The sequence below is a fragment of the Schistocerca nitens genome, chromosome 1 (assembly GCF_023898315.1).
Source record: "Schistocerca nitens isolate TAMUIC-IGC-003100 chromosome 1, iqSchNite1.1, whole genome shotgun sequence".
NCBI lineage: Eukaryota > Metazoa > Arthropoda > Insecta > Orthoptera > Acrididae > Schistocerca > Schistocerca nitens.
The window spans coordinates 1,299,546,184-1,299,569,720 of NC_064614.1; the positions used below are offsets into that span (position 1 = coordinate 1,299,546,184).

Sequence of the window (23,537 nt, forward strand, 5' to 3'; positions counted from 1 at the left end):
CTGCTGGTTCCTCCGGGTTTGCTTCAAGTAATCTTGTACTGATTATATTATGGATAAGCTGTTGTAACAGTTTGTAGGTCACAGGTAGTAGGGCTATTGGCCTGTAGCTCTAAGGGTTCTCAGCTGATTTGCCAGGTTTCCGTAAAGCGATTACATTCTAGTGCTTTAATTCCCATAGTATAACTGCTGGTTTGCATAATGTCTGTGAAGAAATGAGCCACCATTGCTTTTGCATATTTCTTCTTACCTGGCATTACCTACGAAGAGCCCCGGTCTTGTTGATCACCTGTCTCCTCCAGTCATCTCTTGATTTTCGAAACCTTCTCCAGTTCCACATTCCTAATCTTCTCAGATCTGTCTGTACGTCATCCAGCCATCACAATCTTGGTCTCCCCACTGTCCTTGCAAATAGCACCTTCTTTGCTACTCACTATTCTTCCATTCTCTACTCATGTCCCAGTCACTGTAACCTTTGTGCCTTTTCATCTGTGATGATTGGTTGATTCTAATAGAGTTCATACAGTTCTGGATTAGTCCTCTTCTCCAAGCGCCATAATCATATACTGCTCTGTATACTTTCCACAGTACTTTGCGATCCAATGCTTTTCTGACTTGTTATGTTATTGTCCATGTTTTAGATTGTTACTTCACACCAGGATTTATTTAATTGTCTTGTAAACTGCAAGCTTCAACTGCCTTGAAATGTTAAAGGATTGCAGCTTGTTAAGGAAGCTGTAACAGCAGCTACGCTGGGTAGACTAATAAAATGGGGCAGTTGGCAAACTGTGGTGGGACTAACATTGGACTTTAACACTGTACAGAGTACAAGCATTTCTGAACACAAAGTTCACCGAACACTCCTAATGATGCACCTCTGTAGCCAACGATCCATGTATGTGCCAATGTTAACACTGCAACATCGGCAAATACAAATGAAATGGGCATGTGACCATAAGCACTGGAAGTTGGCATAGTGGCAGAGCATTGCACGGTCTGATGAATCGAGATACCTTCTTCATCGTGCCCATGAAAGGGTGTAAATTCATCATCTTCCAGGAGAACAGCTGCTTGACACACATACTGTGGGATGGAGACAAGCTGGCAGCAGCTCCATTTTGCTTTGGGGAACATTCATGTGTGCATCCTTGGGTCCAGTGGAGTTCGTGCAAAGGAGTATCATACACTGGTTGCAGACCTTGTACACCCCTTCATGACAATCATGTTTCCTGACAGCAGTGGCATTTCTCAGCAAGGTAATAAGCCTTGTTACAAGGGCAGGAGTATGATGGGGTAGTTCAAGGAACACAGTGGCAAGTTCTAATTGATGTGCTGGCCCACCAACCCACCAGATCTGAACCCAGTCAAACACATCTGTTATGCGACTGAACATAGCATCAGAGCTTATCGCCCCCTCCCCAGAATTTATGGGAATAAGGTGGTTTGTGTGTGCAGCTGTGGTGACAACTCCCTCCAGTGAACTACCAAGGCCTCACTGCTTCCATGCTACAACACATCACCACTGTTATCCGTGCCAAAGGTGGGCATCCCGGCTATTAGGTAAGTGATCATAATGTTCTGGCTCATCAGAGTGGTACTATCTGTTTTGCTTGCCAGTTTTTGCATGATAGCCTCCAGAGCCAGGTTAAATAACATAGGCCATACAGAATCTCCTTCTTTAATTCCTTGAAATATTGGTAAATTGTTGGAATATATGCCATTAACTTTCACTTTGCAGTTGATGTTGCTTGGAGTTAATTTTGTGATTCTCATCAGCTTTTGTGGTATCCCTAGCTCCCATAACACCTTGAAAAGCCCATTATCTATTGACAATGTTGTAAGCTGCTTTAAAAGTCCACATACAGCTAATGCTCCATTATAGGGAACTCAAAACACTTTTCCATATTAATCTAAGGGTGAACATCTGACCTGTTGCTGCACTTCCTTTGTTAACCCAAACTCGTATTCTCCAACCGCAGTTTCTGCATATGGACGAAATTTTTTGTTCAGTATTGTACCAGGTGTTTTGTAGGCAGCATTCACAAATGCTATTGTCGGCCCCCAGTAGCTGAGTGGTCAGCATGACAGAATGTCAATCCTAAGGGCCCGTGTTCGATTCCTGGCTGGGTCAGAGATTTTCTGTGCTCAGGGACTGGGTGTTGTGTTGTCCTAATCATCATCATTTCGTCCCCATCAAAGCGCAGGTTGCTGAAGTGGCGTCAGCTCGAAATACTTGCACCCGGCGAACAGTCTACCCGACGGGAGGCCCTAGTCACATAACACTTACATTTACCAATGCTATTTCTGGCCGGCCGCAGTGGTCTCGCGGTTCTAGGCGCGCAGTCCGGAACCGTGCGACTGCTACGGTCGCAGGTTCGAATCCTGCCATGGGCATGGATGTGTGTGATGTCCTTAGGTTAGTTAGGTTTAAGTAGTTCTAAGTTCTAGGGGACTAATGACCACAGCAGTTGAGTCCCATAGTGCTCAGAGCCACCATTTTTTTGCTATTTCTGTAGGGTTCTTGAACATTGTTCTACTGCCTTCTTATGTGTTGGTATAAAAATGGATATGTTCCACTTTCCGTATTTTCCAAACGAACCCATGCATTTTCTTTAATAACTATAGACTATCATACTAGAATGTTACACTTGGTATCTTATCTTCCACCATAGCTTTATAGTTCCTCATGTTCTTAACACCTACAATAACTTCTTCCAATGTTGATTCCTTTCCATCGTTGCTATCAACTTGTTCTGCCTGTTACTTTTCTTCAAATTCCTGTGTTTCCCCAGATTTCGATAGTTTTTTAAAATATTCTTCCCAACTTTCTCTAATTCTGGTTTCATGTTTTGTGCAGCTTACATTCTTTACCCCTGCATACTGTTGTCCAAGGGTGCTGTCCGCATTTTATCCCTTAAACATTCTAACATGCTCTTCATCTCTGCATTTCCCAATGTCTTTCAATCTATTTTTCTCAAATTCTCTCTTTTTCCTTATGCAAATAGTTTTTATTTTGTATGACAGCCCATGTTTCTTGCTGAAGCATCTCCTTCCTTGCACTGTCCTGTTTCTCAATACCTTTCTCACAGTCATCATACCACTCACTTTCTTTAACTTTGTTTTCCATGTCCAGTTTGGACTTCATTGCCTGTTATATTGTTCTTTAAATTAGTTGCCACTGCTCCTGGGGGAAACACTATCTTCTTCCTCAAAAACAAACAATCTCATCCCTTCGTGCATTTCTCTTTGGAATTCTGCTGCACCCTCTCATTGGTGATGACTGGGTTCACATTCTACTCCCTGTCCCTTTCTACATGATACTAAATTGTTGTTGTTATCCTGTGCCAGTATCTGATCATCATCACATACTGGTCCAAATCAACATCTGCCACTTTCCTCTAACATCCAAAATGTCTGAGCCATGCCTTGACCTATCTGGTTGACTGTTTCCCCATCTGGAAAGTTTCCATGTCCCTTCATTGATGGTCTTTTGTGGGAATATGGTGAGGTTTTTGCTTATAGCAAAACCAGCCTCAGTTCATTGTGATAGCACTCTTCATGTAGACTGTACTTCCCCAAGTTTGGTTTAAACACAGATTTCCTTCTAAACTTGGCATTCGTATCTTCCACAATCACTTTCACATCATTTTCAGCTATAGCACCAAACATGCCTTTAAGCAGTTCATAATGTCTCTTCAGCCTCATCAAATGCTTCCTCTGTCGGAGCATGGGCACAATTCAGTGTCATATTGAAGAGTTCTTTTTTTATTCTGTGCATATCTTACCATTTACTGCCTCAAAATTCGATATTGCCAACTTCTGTGTCTATTGCAGTTTATTAGGAATTTCGGGTGTATATTGTAAAATGCTGGAGCTTTTCCTGGACTGGCATGTCATAGCATTATTGAGACTTATTTCTAAGTGAGGGATGGGATTGTTCAGTTTCTGTAGCTTTGACTTTGAGGGTTCTGGGTTTTCCCTTCACTTCGACTGTATGTGCTTTGCGTACTGGTGGTCTGAATATTGCTACTAGATTTGAGGCAATGGTATTCAGATTGACTGTTTTCTTATTACTTCATGTGGGGCTCCTGCTTCCTAGCTCCCTTAATAATGTCCACACTTGTCCACTCGATGTATGAAATCAGCTTTTCTATGGTTTCCATCCACTTCTGCCATCTCACTGCTTCTAGGCAGAGGAGTAGTCCATCAGATATTTCTTGGTCATCATTTTTGGGGAAGTTTTAGCACAACTCCTCACTATTTTTAGACCAGCCAGGGATGTATCCCTTTCACTAGCCTCTAGGTATACACTATCTGGCAGAGCTAATTATGGCACTGGCAAAGCTTTCAATCAGCTTTCTTCGGATTCCGTTTTAGATGAGGAGTAGAAATGATTAGAGGGATTTGTGTCCCTACTTTTAGTATTACTGGTCAGGAAGTTACTGTGAGGGAACTCATTGAGAAATTTTTGTGAGACTGCTAGGGAATAGCCACTGTTGTCAGGCAAAATAAAACATAAATTGGGATTGTATTTCTGTGTCCATGTTGCTGACTTAAAAGTAGGTCAGTCTTTAGCATCAAACACAAGTTTCAGGTGTTCTTCTGTCACCCACTTTTCTAACGTTTTACTATTATTGGTGAAATCCTTCTATTTCCGTTCCTCCTGGTGGCTATAATAACTACCAACATATGTAGCAGGATGTGTTTGGATAACTTGGGCTGATCAGGATGTGGTTAGTGTTTTGTAAGTTCTGTAGACGGTAACACTTCAAATTTTAACATTAAGGAGTTCATCATTGATAGATGCAAAATTTTCTATAGTTTGTTTAATGTACACTTCTATGCCATATGATTGATGATATAGAACACCTTGGAGTTCATAACCTAGCATTTTTCCCCTTTTTTGTAATTGGTCTTCCATTCCACAATGAGTCTCCTGTATGGTGACTAGGTTACTGTGGTAATTTTTTTAAGTTTTGATAGATGTTAGTTTTTTAATAGCTTATGTTTTCTACATTTGTGTGAAATATTTGGACTGATGGACTAAATTTTCTAGCCAATATAACACTATATTTTAAGAGTTAGGACGTCTTTTCTGAAAATATTTGTTTGGACTGGAGTGCAGGCTTCTATGGAAGTGAAATATGGCTTATAAACACTACACACCAGAAGATACTAGAAATTTTTGAAAGGTGATCCTGCAGAAGAAAGCTGGAGATTATATGAGAAGATTAGGTAACTAATGAAGAGATACTGAATTGAACTGGGAAGGAAAGAAATTTATGACATGACTAAAAGAAGGAAATATTTGATAGGACACATCCAGAGACAACAAGGAATTACCATTTATGTAATGGAGGGAAGCTCTGTGAATCACTTTAAACTCGCTCCCAGGTCTTATGACATCATCTCTGAACTCACCGATTCTGTGTGCTCTGAGCCTCAACTCACCAGCATCCACCACTGCCCATTTAACAGAAAACTCATAACTTGAATCTGTTGTCAGATACAAGTGTACTATACCAGCATGGAAAGAAGAGCAAGAACATAAGTACAAGTGCAACCAAGGACTTGTGTTATTGCTGTTACATATGCAACCATTGGGTATGATCTTCATTATGTAGTAACACAATGGCTGATCAGGTAGCAGTGAATGTTATTCTGTTTATACATACATTTATACAGATGTATGTGTGTGTGAGAGTGTGTGAGTGAAATAACTTTTCAAAATGCATAGTGCCCATTAGTGAACAAAACTGAGTTTGATATGAAGTGATCTGTTTCATGATCCTATAATCCATATTACAGCAGCAAAACAAGATAATGTGCAGTATTAAATGTCAATGAATGTAAATACCATGTCAAAAGAACACCTTTTCACTCTCTTTTATTGTATGTCAAGCAAAAATGAATATCTGGACTCATGGGGAGAGGTGACAAATCATCCCTCTTCTGAAACTAAAGGACTACAAAAACTGAGATGGTTACCAACATGTGGCTTCTCTTATCAACTACAATGGGAAAATATTTCAATGTCTATCAGTTTATACTTTCTATGGGTTATTGAGTCCAGGAAGCTACTACGCCAATTCCAATGTTAGTTTAGGAGATACCTTTCAACACTGAACAATGTGACCTTATTATAGGTCTTTGTACACTGTCAACAGTTAACACATGTATTTCTGATATTAAAATGGACTATGATATATCTGACAGTATAACATCTTAAGACAAGTATTGGGTAATTTTGTGATTTTCTGTTCTGGCTCTAGTCTTTCAAGCAATACCTGTCAAATACAAATGATGACAAGGAGGCCAAATGTTTGAGCAGAAGCCATAGCCTTTACATTCTCTGCTGGGAAAAGTGTGTGTGCTACTTTTAATCAAACATGTCATGTTTGTAATTAATGAAATTGCAACAGGGGAACACCAAATCCTAGATACCACATTTAATGAGAAACTTAACTGGTTGTGACACCATATGTTTTATATAAATAACTTTAAAAGTTGTAAACATGTTGAAGTGTGTCAGTGGCACAAATTGGGATGCAGACAGTCTCATCCCTCTTTTTATTTTATGAACACTTTTTTCAGTACTGTCTGGTCTATGGTTATTATGATCCATGGATTAGGAAAACCAACATTACACAATGCTAATTACAGGCATCTATAGAACACATCTCATACACAGCATATGAACCAAAACTGATGAGCCATCATTTCTAATCTATTGAAAGTTTTTCACAGTATGACATGTTATAAGGTTAAGTCATTCTCCAGCCCCCATCTTTAATTTCATTGCTCAAACATCAGCTGAACAAAATTTTCCACAATCATAGAGTAGCAATGAGATATTTTGGCATTCAAGCCTCAAAAACCTAGGTGTGACAGGCATTAATGTCCCAATCCAGAGAAAAGTATCTGGTTTGGTAATTAGTAAGTTTGAGGATGTTATCTTCTATTTTTAAATTTTTATTTTGACAGAATACAAGCAACCTAGTATTACATATTATATTTCTAGATGAGTGATCAATGAATTTTAAATGAACACTAATTTTAAACTGCTAACAGCCTTGCTACAGTGGTAAGACTGATTCCCGTCAGATTGCTGAAGTTAAGTGTTGTCAGCCTGCCGAGCACTGCTGGCAAGCAGGGTCCCAGTCCTTGTGAGGCAAATTGAGGAGCTACTTGATTGAGAAGAAGTGGTTCCGGTCTCGTAAACTCACATAAGGCCGGGAGAGCAGTGTGCTGACCACATGCCCCTCCATATCCACATCCAGTGATGCCTGTGGGCTGAGGATGACATGGCGGCCAGTCGGTACTGTTGGGCCTTTCGAGGTCTGTTTGGACGGAGTTCAGTTTTTTTCAATTTAAAACTATTTTCATTAATGGCTCCAAGCAATCAGAGGCACGTCGCTGCTCCACTGTTCACTTTGACAGTGTTCTCTAGCTTCATCAGGCAGATCTTTGATGCAGGAATGTATGCCATCCTTTAATGCTGTGAAATGAGATTAAGGCAGGAAATGTTTCATATGCTCAGATTCTGGAAATGCCATTCAGAGTAATTAGCAAATGAACTCAGTAAGCAAAATAGTTCAAGACATTTAGGATAACTTTCCTCTTCTACAGCATCAATTGACGGAGAATACATATCCTAGCAATGATTAATTAACTAGCTGCCATAGCACACTGAATTCACAGGAAGAGAAAGCTGATAATGTAGGAAGGAATGCCTTTGAGGAGCATTTGATAACACAGTGTGCTATTCCACTAGATGCTGTTAACTTGAAACTTAGAAAATCTGAATGAGAGAATGAGTGGCTGAAAGCACAAAACAAGTTATGTCAGGTGAAGCCTACTTCGAACCCATTGCAGATATTATTCCAGTTGCTGAAATGGAAAGGAACTGCATTAGCAAGAGTAAGAACTGGGCACAATCCTTTGAAACATAACACCCTCCTAAGGGAGAAGAGGCACCAGTTTGTCGTGCTTGTGTTGTGCCAGTTGCTGTGCACCAAGTCTTGACTGATTCGACATCGTATTTAGAAAAGAAAAGCAGAAATTTGCCTGGATAATAGCCTATGGCCTATTTTAGGAAACAATGTGTTGAATGCACATTAAGTTTTAAAGTTTCGTACATTGGCTGGACCCCTAATCAAACTATTACACACAAGGAGAATATTTTACAATATCTCAGAGCAGTCGGTTAACCCATTCTTCTAAGTGATGAACCAGGCAGGTTTCTCAAAACCATAATTCACACTTCTATTTTTTTACATTATTTTTGAAACTGTTTGAAACAAGATACTTTTTATTATATGCACAACAAACTGTACATGTCTCTCATTTTATGTTACTAACCATACCCCTAAATAAAAAAAATAAAAAAAAAAAAAAAAAAATTAACTACCATGGGTAGTACAAAATCCTTATGAAACAAGATCATCTTCTGACTCTGTAATTGTACCTAGAGAACACTTTCTGTTACCCGTCATCTGCGGAACTTGCTGTTGATGTACTATGACAAAGAATGAGTGAAATAGGATGTTGATTTTCAGTGGTATGTCTCCCCATTATTTGTACAGAAATATCTGCAAGAAAATCAAGTTAATGTGATACATAAGGCATGGCAAGCAAACATACAATAAGAAATTCTCTTCACTAACTGATCATTCCTATAATTTTCGGGACTGAAGCTATGGGGTTTCCTTGATGTCAAACATGGCTGTTGCTTAATGGAAAGGTAACTATCACCCAAAGAAAACTACAACACCCGAGATAATTTTTCAGAAAGTACGGGTACCGAGAAAAACAGAATGAGCATTCACTACAGCACATGTAAACACTGCCTGCAAAGGGAACTGAAAACAAAGAAGATACATATGCCTTCTATATGCTGATGCCATTTCCAGGAACGTTGGACAAATACTTCGAAAATATAGTTTTCAGTATGCATTGTCAGTCTAAAAAATTTCAAGACACAATTAATGAAAAACAGAGAAAAGTTAAGATGGTGATTTTAATGCTTCAGGTATTATATGAGGGTGGTTTGAGAAGTTCTCGGAATCACTACAAGAGGTCAGTGGTAGTGCAACGAGTTGCTCACGTGATATTCATTGGGCTGTTACCTGTAAACATGTGCCAGCTGTGGCAATGGCGTGGCTCAGTTCTTGTTCCTAGTGATTTGCAAGAATGGAAAAAATCGAGATTCGAGCAGTGATTAATTACTTCATAAAGAAAGGTATAAAGCAAAGGACATTCATGCTGATTTCCAGAATACATTGGGGACTCTGCTCCTTCATATTCAACTGTTGCCAAGTGGACAGAAGATTTAAATTTGGTCGGGGGAGCTTAGATGATGATCCGTGCAGTGGTCGGCCAAGATGTGTCACTACTACAGAAATTATTGCAAAAGTGCACAAACTGGACATGGAGGATCGCCGGTTGAAAGTGTGTGAAACTGCTCACACTTGCCAGATGTCATTTTAACTGAAGAATTAGATGTGAAAAAATTATCTGCAAGACGGGTGCCGTAACTCTTGATGCTGGAGCAAAACACATGAGAATGGGCATATCGGAACAATGTTTGGTCCGTTTTTGGAGAAACGAACAAGATTTTTTGTGCCATTTTGTGACTAGAGATGGAATTTGGGTGCGCTACTATACTCCAGAGACAAAACAACAGTCAAAGCAGTGAAAATATGCTGATTCTCAGCCACTAAAGAAAGCAAAGACAATTCCTTCGGTGGGAAAGGTCATGGAATCAGTGTTCTGGGATGCGAAGGGGATTCTGTTTGAGTAAGAAACCGGCAAACAATTACTGGAGAATATTATGCTAACCTCCTGGACAAATTACAACAAAAGATATGCGAAAAAAGGCCAGTTTAGCAAGGAAGAAAGTCATCTTCCATTAAGACAATGCGTGCCCGCACATGTGCCGTCGCCATGGCGTTAACGCTCCATTAGACTTCCATCTCTTCCCAAAACTGAATATTTTTCTTGGTGGACGAAGTTTCACTTCAAATGAAGAATTGACAGCAGAGTTGATAACTATTTCGCAGGCCTGGAAGAAACCTATTTTCGAGTTGGGATCAAGGCACTGGGACACTGTTGGATCAAGTGCATTAATCTACAAGGAGACTACATTGAAAAATAAAAAAAGTTTCAGTGATGTAAGTACTTTTTTTCTATTCCGTCCCAAGAACTTTTCAAATCACCCTTGTACAGTCTTCCGCCAACTGAGTACAATGGACAGAACATTCATATAACCATGTAAAACTGTCAGAAAGTCCTACTTTGTGATGTTGTTCAATGTAGGCATCATGGTGATTTGACTGTCTGTTATGTCAACAAATCATTGACCTTGATGTGAATTTCTGCTCTTTGCCATTTTGCAGTAGGTACATGTAGATAATAACAAGTTTTGTCACCTGTGGTAATTTTTTTCCAGAAAACAAGTCAACATTTTGCATTCCAATCAAGTCATGGCAGGCATACATGTGTTGTCTCCCTGTCAGGGAGTCGTCTATGGGACAAATGTTGCACACCCTTTTTTCTTCTTCAAAACATCCTCGATTTATGACAAGCCAACATTGACACACTACGGCTGCAAGTCAACTACTTAACACTACCTGCTCACAACAGACTCGCCGAACACACTTCTGTTGTTTACAGTTGTTAGCTCAAGCTGCTACCAAAGTTACTGTGCTAATGCCACTTATTACACCAGAAATAAAATCAGTCTCAGAACTTTTTGGGCAGGCTGTCTGTATTGATGCCTCTTATGAAAGTGATAAATTTACTAGTACGCTGTGTTAAAGATAATCAAGGGATCCAAAAACTGGGTGTATACCACATACCTTTTGAATGTGGCATGTAGTATATTAAACAAGAAATACAAAGATATCGCCATTGTGGTGCAACTGCCAAACCTCTGTGAGAATGTAATAAAGCAAGAAATGAAGAATAGAGTGTCAGACAATTTAATTTTGAATGAAGCATTGGGTCCTGTAGTCTGTTTGCTTAAGCCATATCAGAAAACATATTAATGCCTTATTCCTACTCATACTTAAGAGCTGATAACATTTGGGTGAAGGGTACTGTCTTATGACTTTTCATTATTTACAACTTTTTAAGGTTTCATATAGCCTTTAATTTGCCTTAAACTTCTCATAAGATTTGTTTTATTCTTACACAGAACTGGAGGATAATCACCAAAGTGGTATGCAGCATACCCCATTCACAATTTGAATGGATTACGGTAATCAATGAACACTGCACTTGAGCCCTGACAATGAGAACTGATAAAGTCGTTGAAATATCATGTAAAGAAAATGACAGTATTAATTCAGAAGCAGACCCTAAAACTTGGAATTAATTAATTTAGCTGAAAAGGCATGAATGATCAAACTAACAATTTGAAATTGCTGCATCATCTCAGTCAACATAAAAAAGAACATAAGGATTTTAAAAGTATCATCGTCAGCCATTTGTCATTCACTGCTGAATGAAGGCCTCCTACAAACATTACAATGAATTGCCATTTCTGCCATGTCACTACCACATTTTCTGTCATTTACCTTCTTTCCCATAGGATACTGTTTCAGCCATTTTATACCTCTTGGAATCCAAAAAATAACCTCTTTTTTGCATCTACCACTCACTACCAGATTATATATCTTGCCCACTTCCATTCATTTTCATTATAGTCATAATTATTTCCTGTTATATATCTTTATTTTGCTCCTCCAGCTGCTCAGACTATAATTGGCATTCTGGTCCGAGCTGACAGAGTGCCAGAGATGGCAGTCATGTGTGCATGAAGTCTGCTTGCTTGTGTGACCAATGTGTGGATGTGTGTGTGTGTGTGTGTTTCTCTTTCTTTTTCTGACAAAGGCTGTGGCTGAACGCTAATGTGTCAGTGTCTTTTAACTGGGGATGTCTGGAACTTAACGTGTCCTCTTTATGGTAACTAGCACTCTACCTTTCCCTTACATTGCTAATATTCCAACCTGGAGTTTCCATTGTTTGAATGTAGTGAGAGCCTCTTGCCAGTAGACCTAGTTGTTTAAAGAGCTGTCTGCAAGAGGTTCTGGAGTGGACACCACACATAATCCTTATTACATGCTTCTGTGTAGTAAACACTTTGTTTCTCAATGATGAGTTACCCCAGAATATGATTCTCTAGTACATTCGTGAATAGGAAAAGTACACTTTTTACATTTTCAGCTCAAAATCTGATATTGTTAGGAACATAAAAGTTGCAGAGCTGAGACATTTAAGATCGGTATTGGGGACTTCCAGTTCAGGTTCTCATTAGTACAAAAATTTGAGAATTTAAAATATTCTTTTTCATTTATTAATCTACCCATATGCACTATTTCAAACTGTGTGGTTGGGCCTTGTGCAATACTAAACTGCATGTATCATGTTTTACCTGAATTCAGCAACAGTCCATTGACAGGGTACAAATTATTAATTTTCAAGAAAATATTATTTAATTTTAAGTCTCGAAGTTACTCCATAAGGCTTGATTATAGTACTTGCATCATCAGCAAAGAGAGCTATTTTTGCTTTTTGGATTTATGATGGAAGATCATTTACATATAATAAGAACAAGAGTGGACCCCAATGAGCATCCCACCATTACTCTAGTCATAAGTCAAAACTGGCAATATGTACTGATAGTAAACTTCCCATTTCAGACAAACTGGAAACTTACTGTTGAAAACTTTGTTTATTTTCCCAAAAGCATTCTAAGCTGTTTTCACTCAGCTGTTTACTTCTTTTCCTATCCATTTAGTCATCATCTAAATACAAAATATCATTGATGGATTCAATGACCTCACTGTTTATTTGTACCATTTTCTTTTTGATGTGTTGATTATACAATAGTTTAGTCCTAATAAAATTGATTTTCAGGCCTATTTTCAAATTTTTTCCACTACCACATAGGCTGAGCATGCCATGCGTGACTGATTTCAACTGCTCAACAACTTTTACTGTGTGATTTCTTCCCATCAACAACAGCTTTCCTGAATGGCATAGGTGGGAACTGTCCTTGTAACTTGTTCTTTGTTCTTGTAACAAACCTGGCCATATCCTCTGATAGTCCCTATACTGTACTGTTCCCTCTTCTCCTGTTCTTGTTCTCATAGCACTTCACCCTCTCAGTCGCAACATCAGACACATTTTCTCTCACTCTCTCTCTCTCTCTCTCTTTTCTGCAAAATGCCAGGTCCATTCTTGGAACTTTTCCCTGTTTTCCCTCTCTTCCTCCTATACTGTATCCTTCCACTCAGTATTCTTTCTGCTTTTTCCCTTCCCAATGTTTCTCCCAGCTCATCTATCCTCTAATATGGCCCTGAACACAGCTACTTGTTCTGACCCTGCAGAGTCTTTCCTAACCCTCACCTGTCTCATTCATCTGCATCTCCATCCTCTCCATTTCCTTGTCACCCGTACCATCTGAGACCACTACACACCACAGTCAAGCCACAATGAAGAATACAACAATGTGTGAGTTGAATGTATGTAATAATGATGGATTCTCACTAAACTCTTAACATTTTCTGCTTTTGCATGTCCATTTATTGCTTTGCCATCTCCTCTCTTTCCTGATTAATCCTCTTATACATAAGACTGTCAAGTAAGAAATAGAATAGAAAATTGTTACATTTCTAAACCTTATTCACATTACTAAAGCAAACAAACAGAACTTGTATCACAGTTCAACAGGCTATGCAAAAATAAAAAGGGAGGGGTGTGCAAGGGGAAATCAAAACAGAAGAGAGCATACAAAATTTTGGAGCAGAAAAGGACAGCCAGATAACTCTCATCATTTGCTTATATATACATATTTGAGATCTCTTATAAAACTTTTGGTTGAGGACCCTCAGCGTATGAGAAGTGTTCAGAAGAAATTTGAAGGCAATTGCATAACAGAGGCAAAACTGTAATGCGGTTCATGAGAAACTATTACATAAACCTACATAAATTGTCAAAGTATTCGTAACAAAGATCCTGAATTTACTGCCCTCCAGGAAAGCTCTTACGCTCAAATTATTCTCAGGGCCAAGAGCTGTCAGAAATCTGAAATGGAAGGCTCCGAGATTTTTAGCGACTCACGGAAAGTATATCAGAAAGACAGATTAGAAGAGGAAGTGTTCATTACAAATGACAAAAATATTGTCTGTACTGAGGTCAAAGTTGCGTGTGACAGTGAAGTTATCTGGTCGCTTATAGCAATTGCAGGTGAAACCAAGGTAATTGTTGGCCACCCGATTCCACTGTGACAGGTATAGAGCCACTCAAAGAAAGTCTATGGTCAGTAGTATGTACGTACCACCAAGATCATGCAATACTGGTAGGATGCGATTTTAACCTACCAAGAATATACTGGGATGTTTATGGATTCATTGCGGAGGGTACAGACAGGAAGTCATGCAAAACTTTTGGACATTTTTCTGAAAACTGCCTTGAGCAGCTAGCTTGGCAGCCCATAAGCAATGGAAATATCTCAGACCTTGCAGCTACAAACAGGCTGGACCTTGTCAAATACATCAGTACAGAAACTGGGATTAGTGATCATGATGTCATTATAGCAACTATGGTTACAAAAGTTAAATTGGTTAAGAAGGTTAGGAGAGTGTTTCTGTTAGAAAGAGCAGACAAACAGTTCTTAGCATTTCACTAAAAAAGTGAAGTGGCATTACTTAGTTCAAGTAAGATGGATGTAGAGGAATTATGGATAAAGTTTAAGCAGATTGTAAATCGTGGTCTGGAGAAGTATGTGCCTGATAAGTGGATTAAGGACGGAAAAGACCCACCATGGTTTAATTATAAGATTCACAAAATTGTTTTCAAAAGAGAATGCACAAAAGGCAAAAAGCACAAGTTGATAGAGATTAGAGTGTCTGTCAAAAGAGCTATGTGTGAAGCACACAACTACTACCACTGTCATACCATAGCAAAAGATCTGGCAGAGAACCTGAGGAAATTCTGGTCCTACATAAAATTGCTAAGTTGGTCTAGGCTTACATCCAGTTACTTGTTGACCAGTCTAGTGTGGCAGTTGAAGACAGCAAAATGAAAGCTGAAGCTCTGAATTTCACGTTCAAGAAACCGTCCACACAGGAGAATTGTAAAAACATACCATCTTTTGACCAATGAACAGACTCCTGTATGAATGACATAGTAATAAACATCTCTGGCATAGAGAAACACTTGAAAGACTTGAAAGCAAATAAATTGCTAGGTCCAGATGGAATCCCACTTTGGTTTTACAAAGAGTACTAAACAGCGTTGGCCCCTTACATAGCTTGCATTCATCGTGAATCTCTTGAATGGCACAAATGCCTCCAGCATATAAGAAGGGCAAAAGAAGCTTATGTCCACTAATCAGCATGGTTTTAGAAAGCATTGCATGCAAGAAACTCAGCTTGCCCTTTTCTCCCGTGATATACTGTGAACTATGGTTGAAGGGCAGCAGGCAGAGTCCATACTTCAAGATTTCCAGAAAGCATTTGACACGGTGCCCCATTGCAGGCTGTTAGCCAAGCTATGAGCATATGAAACAAGTTTGCAGATATGTGAGTGGCTCAAAGACTTCTCAAGTAATAGAACCCAGTATGCTGTCTTCGACAGCGAGTATTCCTCAGAGACAAGGGCATCAGCAGGAATGCCGTGATAAGACTGCTGTGGTTTTGGCAGACACGGTGGGCAGCAACCTGTAGTGGTTTGCTGATGATGCTGTGGTGTACCATAAAGTGTTGAAGTCGAGTGACTGTATAAATACCCAAGATGACTTAGAAAAAATTTCTAGTTGGTATGATCAATGGCAGCTAGCTCTAAATGTAGAAAAATGTAAGTTAATGAGGATGAGTAGGAAGACCAAACATGTACTGCTTGGAGACTGTACTACAAGTGTACTGCTTGACACAGTCAAGTCATTTAAATATCAGGGCGTAATGTTGCAAAGTGATATCAAATGGAATGAGGATATGAGAATTGTGTAGGACAGGCGAATAGTTAACTTCAGTTTATTGGGAGAATTTTAGGAGAGTGTGGTTCACCTGTAAAGGAGACAGCATATAGGAGGATAGTGTACCTATTCTTGAGTACTGCTCGATTGTTTGTGACCCATACCAGGTAGGATTAAAGGAAAACATCAAAGCATTACAGAGGTGGGCTGCTAGATTTGTTACTGATAGGTTCGAAAAACATGCAAGTGTTATGAAGATTCTTCGGGAACTCAAATGGAAATCCCTGGAGGAACATTACTGAGAAAATTTAGAGAACCAGCATTTGAAGCTGACTGCAAAATGATTCTGTTGCCTCCAACATACATTGCACATAAGGACCACGAAGAAAAGATATGAGAAATTATGACCCATAGGGAGGCATATAGATAGTTGTTTTTCTCTTGTTCTGTTTTTGATACTTCACAAGGTACCATAGACTTATGAAAGAGGTCACCCGACCTCTGTCATAAGTCTATGGTACCTTGTGAAGTATCGATGTAAGTATTTAATTGGATTGATAAAAAAACCTACTCACCCAGCAGTCACAGAACACACACATAAAAGACTGTTGTGATTGGCAAGCTTTCGGAGCCAGTGGCTCCTTCTTCAGGCAGAAGGGTTGAAGGGGAAGGAAGAAGGGTGAAGGAAAAGGACAGTAGAGGTCTAGGAAAAGGGGTAGATTTTGGAAAGTTACTCAGAACTGCAGGTCAGGGGAGGCTTACCGAATGAGATGAGAAGGAAAGACTGATTGCTGGGAACTGCAACAGACGAGATTTGAAAGCCAGAGTTTTGATGTAGATGTAGATAGCCAGATTGTGAGCTGAACCACTGCCTTTCCAATTGCAACTTCAATGTTGTAATCAATGTGCAATCTGTGTAACGCTGCCCACCCAGTATTGGAAAGTAAATTATCACAGTCATGTAATAAATAGACACAGGAATATGGTATGTGTTGAAGAAATATTTGATTACTTACAACATGTCCTCAAGACAGTTCACAATTTTATCTATTAGACAATGCCACTACTGTTTAGTAGAATTTCTTCTAGATGAGCAAAATATTTCCAGCTAATGCACAGAGTCTACTACACCAATCACTTATCTTTCTGTTTTCTACTTCCCTAATCTAAAGGTTTTAGCAAGTTTTCCTGAATCATCTGAGTGGCACAGATAAAAGTATTCAAACTCCTTTCCTTATTTTTTTTAAAATCACTGCATCCTTATTTTCTAGAATCCTTATTTCTCTTCTAAGATGGCAAGCCTTTTGCCTTAACCAACACAACTGGTTACATAGGTGAAATACTGAGCTTAAGCTCAGAAGGAACTGCACTCAAAACCTTGCTAATATATCTTGATTCTGTCACTATGTTGTCTCCCTAAATCACTTCTGACAAATTGTGGATGGGACCTTTCTAGAAAATTATCACATTTTCCTTCAATCTAATGTAGGGATTTTTTGTCATTGTAATGTTAAGCTATAGAGGGAAAGGGATGATATGTAACTTTAGTGAGTCTGCTACATTAGAAATCAGTATTAGAGAAAAAAAACGTATTTTGAATGTAGTGGAGAGGATGTCACAATTTTTCACTGACATATGCAGTTCTGTAGAAAGTTTTTACAAAATAAAAAAAACTTTTCTTTTTATACCAGTGCAGACTTTTGCAACTTTACTATTCACAATGAAGTAAATTCAGGTGTTATTCTAGACTATAATGAGAGAATAACCTTAATGAGAATATTAGATCAGACTCTCAAAGTTATATCTCCAATACAAAATATTCCAACATTGGGTTGAAAACAGTGATCTTTTAAAGCTTGGTTATGAGGTAGGATAAAAGGAAAACAATCTTCATCATGAACAACAGAGATAAAGTCACCAGCCTATACAATAAAAGCCAAAGAGCAATGATAATTATCTTAATAAACTGATAAAATTAGAAATACATATGATCTTAACATCTCCTTTAACATCATACAGTGTTACAGAATAAGTTGTGGATTATTTATACACTTACACAACCACCAGATCAGCATGATAAAAATCATAGGATGGATTGGCAGAATTGGTAAGCTGATTCCCAACAAAGAACACTCAAGTACAAGGAGCACAGTTGGCCACAGTTCTGCCTGAAACATATAAATGGTGCTGCAATACATCATCAAATAAAAGAGAATGTTCTACACTTTCGTACAGAATTAAATAATTATTTTATGAGTTGAAAATTACAAGGACTTACCTCAAAGTATGTATATATTGCTATCAAAGCTCGATATACTTCATAAACACTTCTCAGCAGCAGTCCCAAAAGAAGGTACTGGAGAGCTAAAACATTAGTTATAAAACATTTAAAATGTGGTCCCAGCTGACTATGCAACATACAGATACCTTTTAGTTGTATGAAAAAGAAACTATACAGTTTGATTCAATTCTCGACATGTACAAATGATGCATTTGTGTATCCGTGAATATAAAATGTGAAATGAGTTGGTATCAATATGTTAACTAAATAGTAAATGTAACATAATATAATTCAATAGATAAAAATCTATTCACCAAGTGGCAGCAGGCGAAAACACATTAAAAGTTATGGAAATGTGGAAGCTTTTGGGGCCAGTGGCTCCTCCTCCTGGCAGAATGGTTGAAGGGAAAGAAAGAAGGATGAAGGAAAAGGACTAGTGAAGTTTAGGAAATGGCAAAAAAATATGGAAAAGTCACCAAAGCCCCTGGGTCAGGGGAGGCTTTCCAGATGGGATGAGAAGGAAATGCTGATTGTTGGGGACTGCACAGGACAAAATTTAAAAACCTGAGAGCTTAGGGATGGAAGACAGAAAGAGAGAAATTACTGACAAAACATTGTGGAAGAGTTAGTAAGATCGGAAAACTAAGTGGAAACCTGAAGTGGAAAACTAACATGGAAGACAGGTGAAGTGGGGGTGAGGAAAAATAGACAGATAAAAAAAAATAGAAGCAACAGAAAACTAAAAGGCAGTGAAGAATAGGAGTAGCTACTGAAAATAAATGCTGAGACTGGAGAAATTAATGTAAATTTAGACCAAGTGGGTGGTGAGAACTAAGGTGCCAGTTTCACATGTGCCATCTGGATCCCCCCCCCCCCCAAACACTAGTTTCTCAGAACTATGCAGGGAGAAATTGGCATTACAACATGTCCTTGGTTCTTGCCTCCCACCAGTTCAAAATTTACGTTAATTTCTTTGGTCTCAGCATTTCTTTTTAGTAACTATTCTTTTTCTTCGCCCACTTTCACTTTTCTATATCTTTTATTTCCTGACCTGCCTATTTTTCCTAGCCCCCACCCCCCTCCTCTCACCCGCTTCACCCCACCTCACCTATCTACCACATATAATGCACTTTGGTTCCTCCCTTTATTAAATCTTGTGCAGTGTTTTGTCAGTAATCTGTCTTGCTTATTACTCTATCTTATACCTTTAAGCTCTCAAGTTTTCAAATCTTTTCCAGTGCAGTCTCTCAATTGTGGCATTTCCACCTGCTTTTTGTTGACAGGTGCACAGTTGCGTTTCACAGTACTTTAATTTTCACTTTGCACAACCCCCAATATTACACAGTTATATGGCCAGTGCACTATTATGTAACCTACTATAAGCCTCATTAATATTTAGCAGGTGAAACTCCACATACTGCTACAATAGTTTCTTGCTGAACATCTACGAGCAGTAAAACCTAACCACAATGTTCACAGTTCTTGAACAATAATCACGTACACATTGAGCAGACACTGTCACTGTTTTTACACTTGCCCTAATTGTTTAACACTTATTCCACAGTTAATTTGAAGCACTGTTGTTGTTCTAACCAGCACAGGTTACTCGTCAGAAACTCAGCCGTCGACTGACTGTCCCGTGACCAAAAATCGCGCCCTTATATATCTTTACGTACTGAAACTACACAATGTTTAAAGTTAAATTTACAGAAATTACAATTAAAACTTAACTCACTCAATTAACTAAATGCTTCGAAAAATTGGCATCTTTTTAACAGTTTCTTCTACTGTGTGGTTTAGGCTGAATTATTTGTTTAAATAATGAAATTAACAAATATAGTTATGCAACAAATACTTAAGACAAAACTGTTAATTTCTTTGGAATTAATGAAGGGCTGGTTTTACTAACATGTTTTTGAACAGAGCTAAATATATACTTTAAGATTACTAATACTTCGTCTTCCAAATGTTTAAAATTATTACAGAATTTATATTTGTTTATTTGTCAACAATAGAATGTAAGTTACGAAACAATCACTGACTTCATTCTATAACAAAAGATACAAACTACAAATAACCAAAATAAATTAGAAAATCAAACACATACATAAAACTAAGCACAAAATTAGATCTAGTGTTAAATCCTTTAGAACTGAGGGCCAACCTTTCTCTTTTACAAAAATACAGATTATATTCACGTATGTTAATGATGAATCGTAAAAAGTGAAAAAACGAATTTAAGGAGGCAGATGGCAAAACAAGAGGGGGAATTAAAATTACCCAGCTTGCTTCATCACACAATTAGTCTTTCCTCCTCATCCCATCTGGTAAGCTTCCACTGACCTGGGGTTCTGGGCAGCTTTTCCATAACTCTCCCCATGTCCTACACATCACTCGTTCTTTTCCTTGATCCCTCTTCCATCCCCTTCAACATTTCTGCCACAAAAAGGGGCCACTGGCACAAACAGCTTAAACATTTCCAAATGTTTTGTATGTATTTATTTTTCTCATATTGCCACTTGGTAAGTAGATAGACTTTTTATCCATTCAGTTATATTGTATTTTCAAAAAATGATTATTTTTTGCTCATGTATTATTATAAAATAATGTTATTTTAAATATTTTAAGGGGTATCACAAAAAGTGCAATTAATTCAGCAAACAGTGATTAAGAGGACAATAAAAGCTTAATACTAGAACAATAAACAGAGGAAAAAACTAAATGTACAAAATTCCAAGGATTACCAACTGCTGTTTAACTATTCAAAACATAATACTGTAGCAAACAAACAAATAAAAGAGTATGCATAAAAACATTTATCTGCCTGTCTTAAGAAATCCAACAATGAACAAGAGACCTTACCAATTAAATACAACTTTATTTCGATTTCAAACAATACATTATCAATATACAAATCTCTAATGTTATTTACCAGCGAGTTGAAGATTTTGATGCTAGTTTATTGTTGATCTTTCTGTGCCAGTCTTTAGATAGCAACGTATGTCACCCTTCCTTCTTGTGTTGTGATCATAGCACATTTCCTTAGTTTCATAGTGCATAAGAATTTGAACTATGAAATTCAGTATGGAATAAGTAGACTGGAAGTGGTGGTCAGTAAACGACTTTTTAAAAAGCATATCACAGGAGATTATTGGAGTGAGTGAGTGTGTGTGTGTGTGTGTGTGTGTGTGTGTCTGTGTGCGGTTGTGAAGGGGAGCACTTTGCACAGAATATGAATGACTTTTTTTCTGAAGACAGAAATTTTCTTTTCTGCTGTGAAATTGTCAGACACTGTTCTTCCTGCCCATCCAACTGACTACTGCTCTGGTGCGTGCATTTTAGCCAGACGGTGCAGCTGGCAGTGTAAGAGCTACAATAGTGCCACTACGAGGTGAGCTGACTTGTGTAATGAATTAAAGCTAGCCTGGTCTGCATCTGCTGCAGGCCAGTTAAAAAAAGGACAGTAAACAACATATCTTATTAAAAAAATATTAGCCAGTTATGAAGTTGTGTTAAATACTCCATAATTATGGAATAGGATTAGCTATCTTAAAATTCAAAGCCAATCTTGCAACAGCCCAAGCAAAATTAAAACAGTCGAAAAAGCTGAGAGCTGCTGATCACAACAGTAATATTAGGAATGTGGCAGATTATCACACTGCAGTCAGACATACTGTATCAGGCAAGAGGCTTAAGAGATCTAGATCTACATCCATACTCTGCAAACCATTGTGAAGTGCATGACAGACTGTATGTGCTCTAATTAATCTAAAGTCCTCTCAACAATCCCTAAGGGAGTGATTCTCCAATGGGTCTGACAAACCTGTGACCATTCCTGCTGCCCTTTCCTGTATACATTGAATATCCCCTGTTGGTCCTATTTCATATGGGTTCTAGAATGGGTCACAATAGTGATTGTAAGCAATTTTCTTTGTAGACTGATTGCATTTCTCTAGTATTTACCTATACACCAAAGTCTGCTACCTGCTTTATCCACAACTAAGCCTACATGACTGTAGGTCAAGATATTAGTCAGGAAGAATTAATATGCAAGGAAGTGGGATATGGAAGTACTAAGGAATGACGAGATACGCTTGAAGTTTTCTAAGGCTGTAGAGACAGTAATAAAGAGTAGCCCAGTAGGCTGTACAGTTGAAGAGGAATGGCCATCTCTAAAAAGGGCAATCACAGAAATTGGAAAGAAAAACATAGGTACAAAGAAGGTAACTGCAAACAAGCCATTGGTAACAGAAGAAATACTTCAGTTGATTGATGAAAGAATAAAGTACAAGAATGTTCAGGGAAATTCATGAATACAGAAATACAAGTCGTTGAGGAATGAAATAAATAGGAAATGCAGGGAAGCTAAGAAAAAATGGCTGCATGAAAAATGTGAAGAAGTCAAAAAAGAAACAATTTTCGGAAGGACTGACTCAGTATACACGGCAGTCAAATCAACCTCTGGTGAAACAAAAAGCAAGGGTGGTAACATTAAGAGTGCAGTGGAAACTCCACTGTTAAATGCAACGGAGAGAGAAGATAGGTGGAAAGAGTACATTGAAGGCCTCTGTGAGGGGGAAAATTTGTCTGATGTGATAGAAGAAGAAACAGGAGTTGATTTAGGAGTTAGGTGATCCAGTATTAAAATCAGAATTTAAGAGAGCTTTGGAGGACTTATGATCAAATAAGCAGAAGGGATAAATAACATTCTATCAGAATTTCTAAAATCATTGGCCACACAATGACTATTCATGCTGGTGTGTAGAATGTATGAATCTGGCAACATACCATCTGACTTTTGGAAAAATATCCACATAATCATAGCTAACACTTGGTTCAAGAATCATAAAAGAAGGTTGTATACATGGAAGAATCCTGGAGATACTAAAAGGCATCAGATAGATTATATAATGGTAAGACAGAGATTTAGGAACCAGGTTTTAAATTGTAAGACATTTCCAGGGGCAGATGTGGATTCTGACCACAATCTATTGGTTATGAACTGCAGATTGAAACTGAAGAAACTGCAAAAAGGTGGGAATTTAAGGAGATGGGACCTGGATAAACTGAAAGAACCAGAGGTTGTACAGAGCTTCAGGAAGAGCATAAGGGAACAATTGACAGCAATTGGGGAAAGAAATACAGTAGAAGAAGAATGGGTAGCTCTGAGGGATGAAGTAGTGAAGGCAGCAGAGGATCAAGTAGGTAAAAAGACGGGGGCTAATAGAAATCCTTGGGTAACAGAAGAAATATTGAATTTAATTGATGAAAGGAGAA

The 23,537-nt window shown here is 38.3% G+C and overlaps 1 protein-coding gene across 9 annotated transcripts in view; it reads right to left on the bottom strand.

Annotated features, from left to right (window-relative positions):
- LOC126202321 (uncharacterized) overlaps window positions 1-23,537 on the bottom strand; it is a 179,980-nt gene that overhangs the window by 38,345 nt on the left and 118,098 nt on the right. For 8 of the 9 annotated variants that reach the window (XR_007540190.1, XM_049936860.1, XM_049936858.1 and 5 more), the window contains 2 exons: window positions 18,258-18,343; window positions 18,036-18,147 (listed from right to left, as the gene is read on the bottom strand). Coding sequence is in view for 8 of the 9 variants with exons in the window: in XM_049936860.1 (XP_049792817.1) it covers window positions 18,036-18,147; window positions 18,258-18,343 (198 nt within the window). In the remaining variant the exon portion in view is untranslated. Of the gene's footprint in view, window positions 1-7,064; window positions 7,496-18,035; window positions 18,148-18,257; window positions 18,344-23,537 lie in introns of those variants that run through there. The other variant, XM_049936857.1, reaches the window with a different exon arrangement.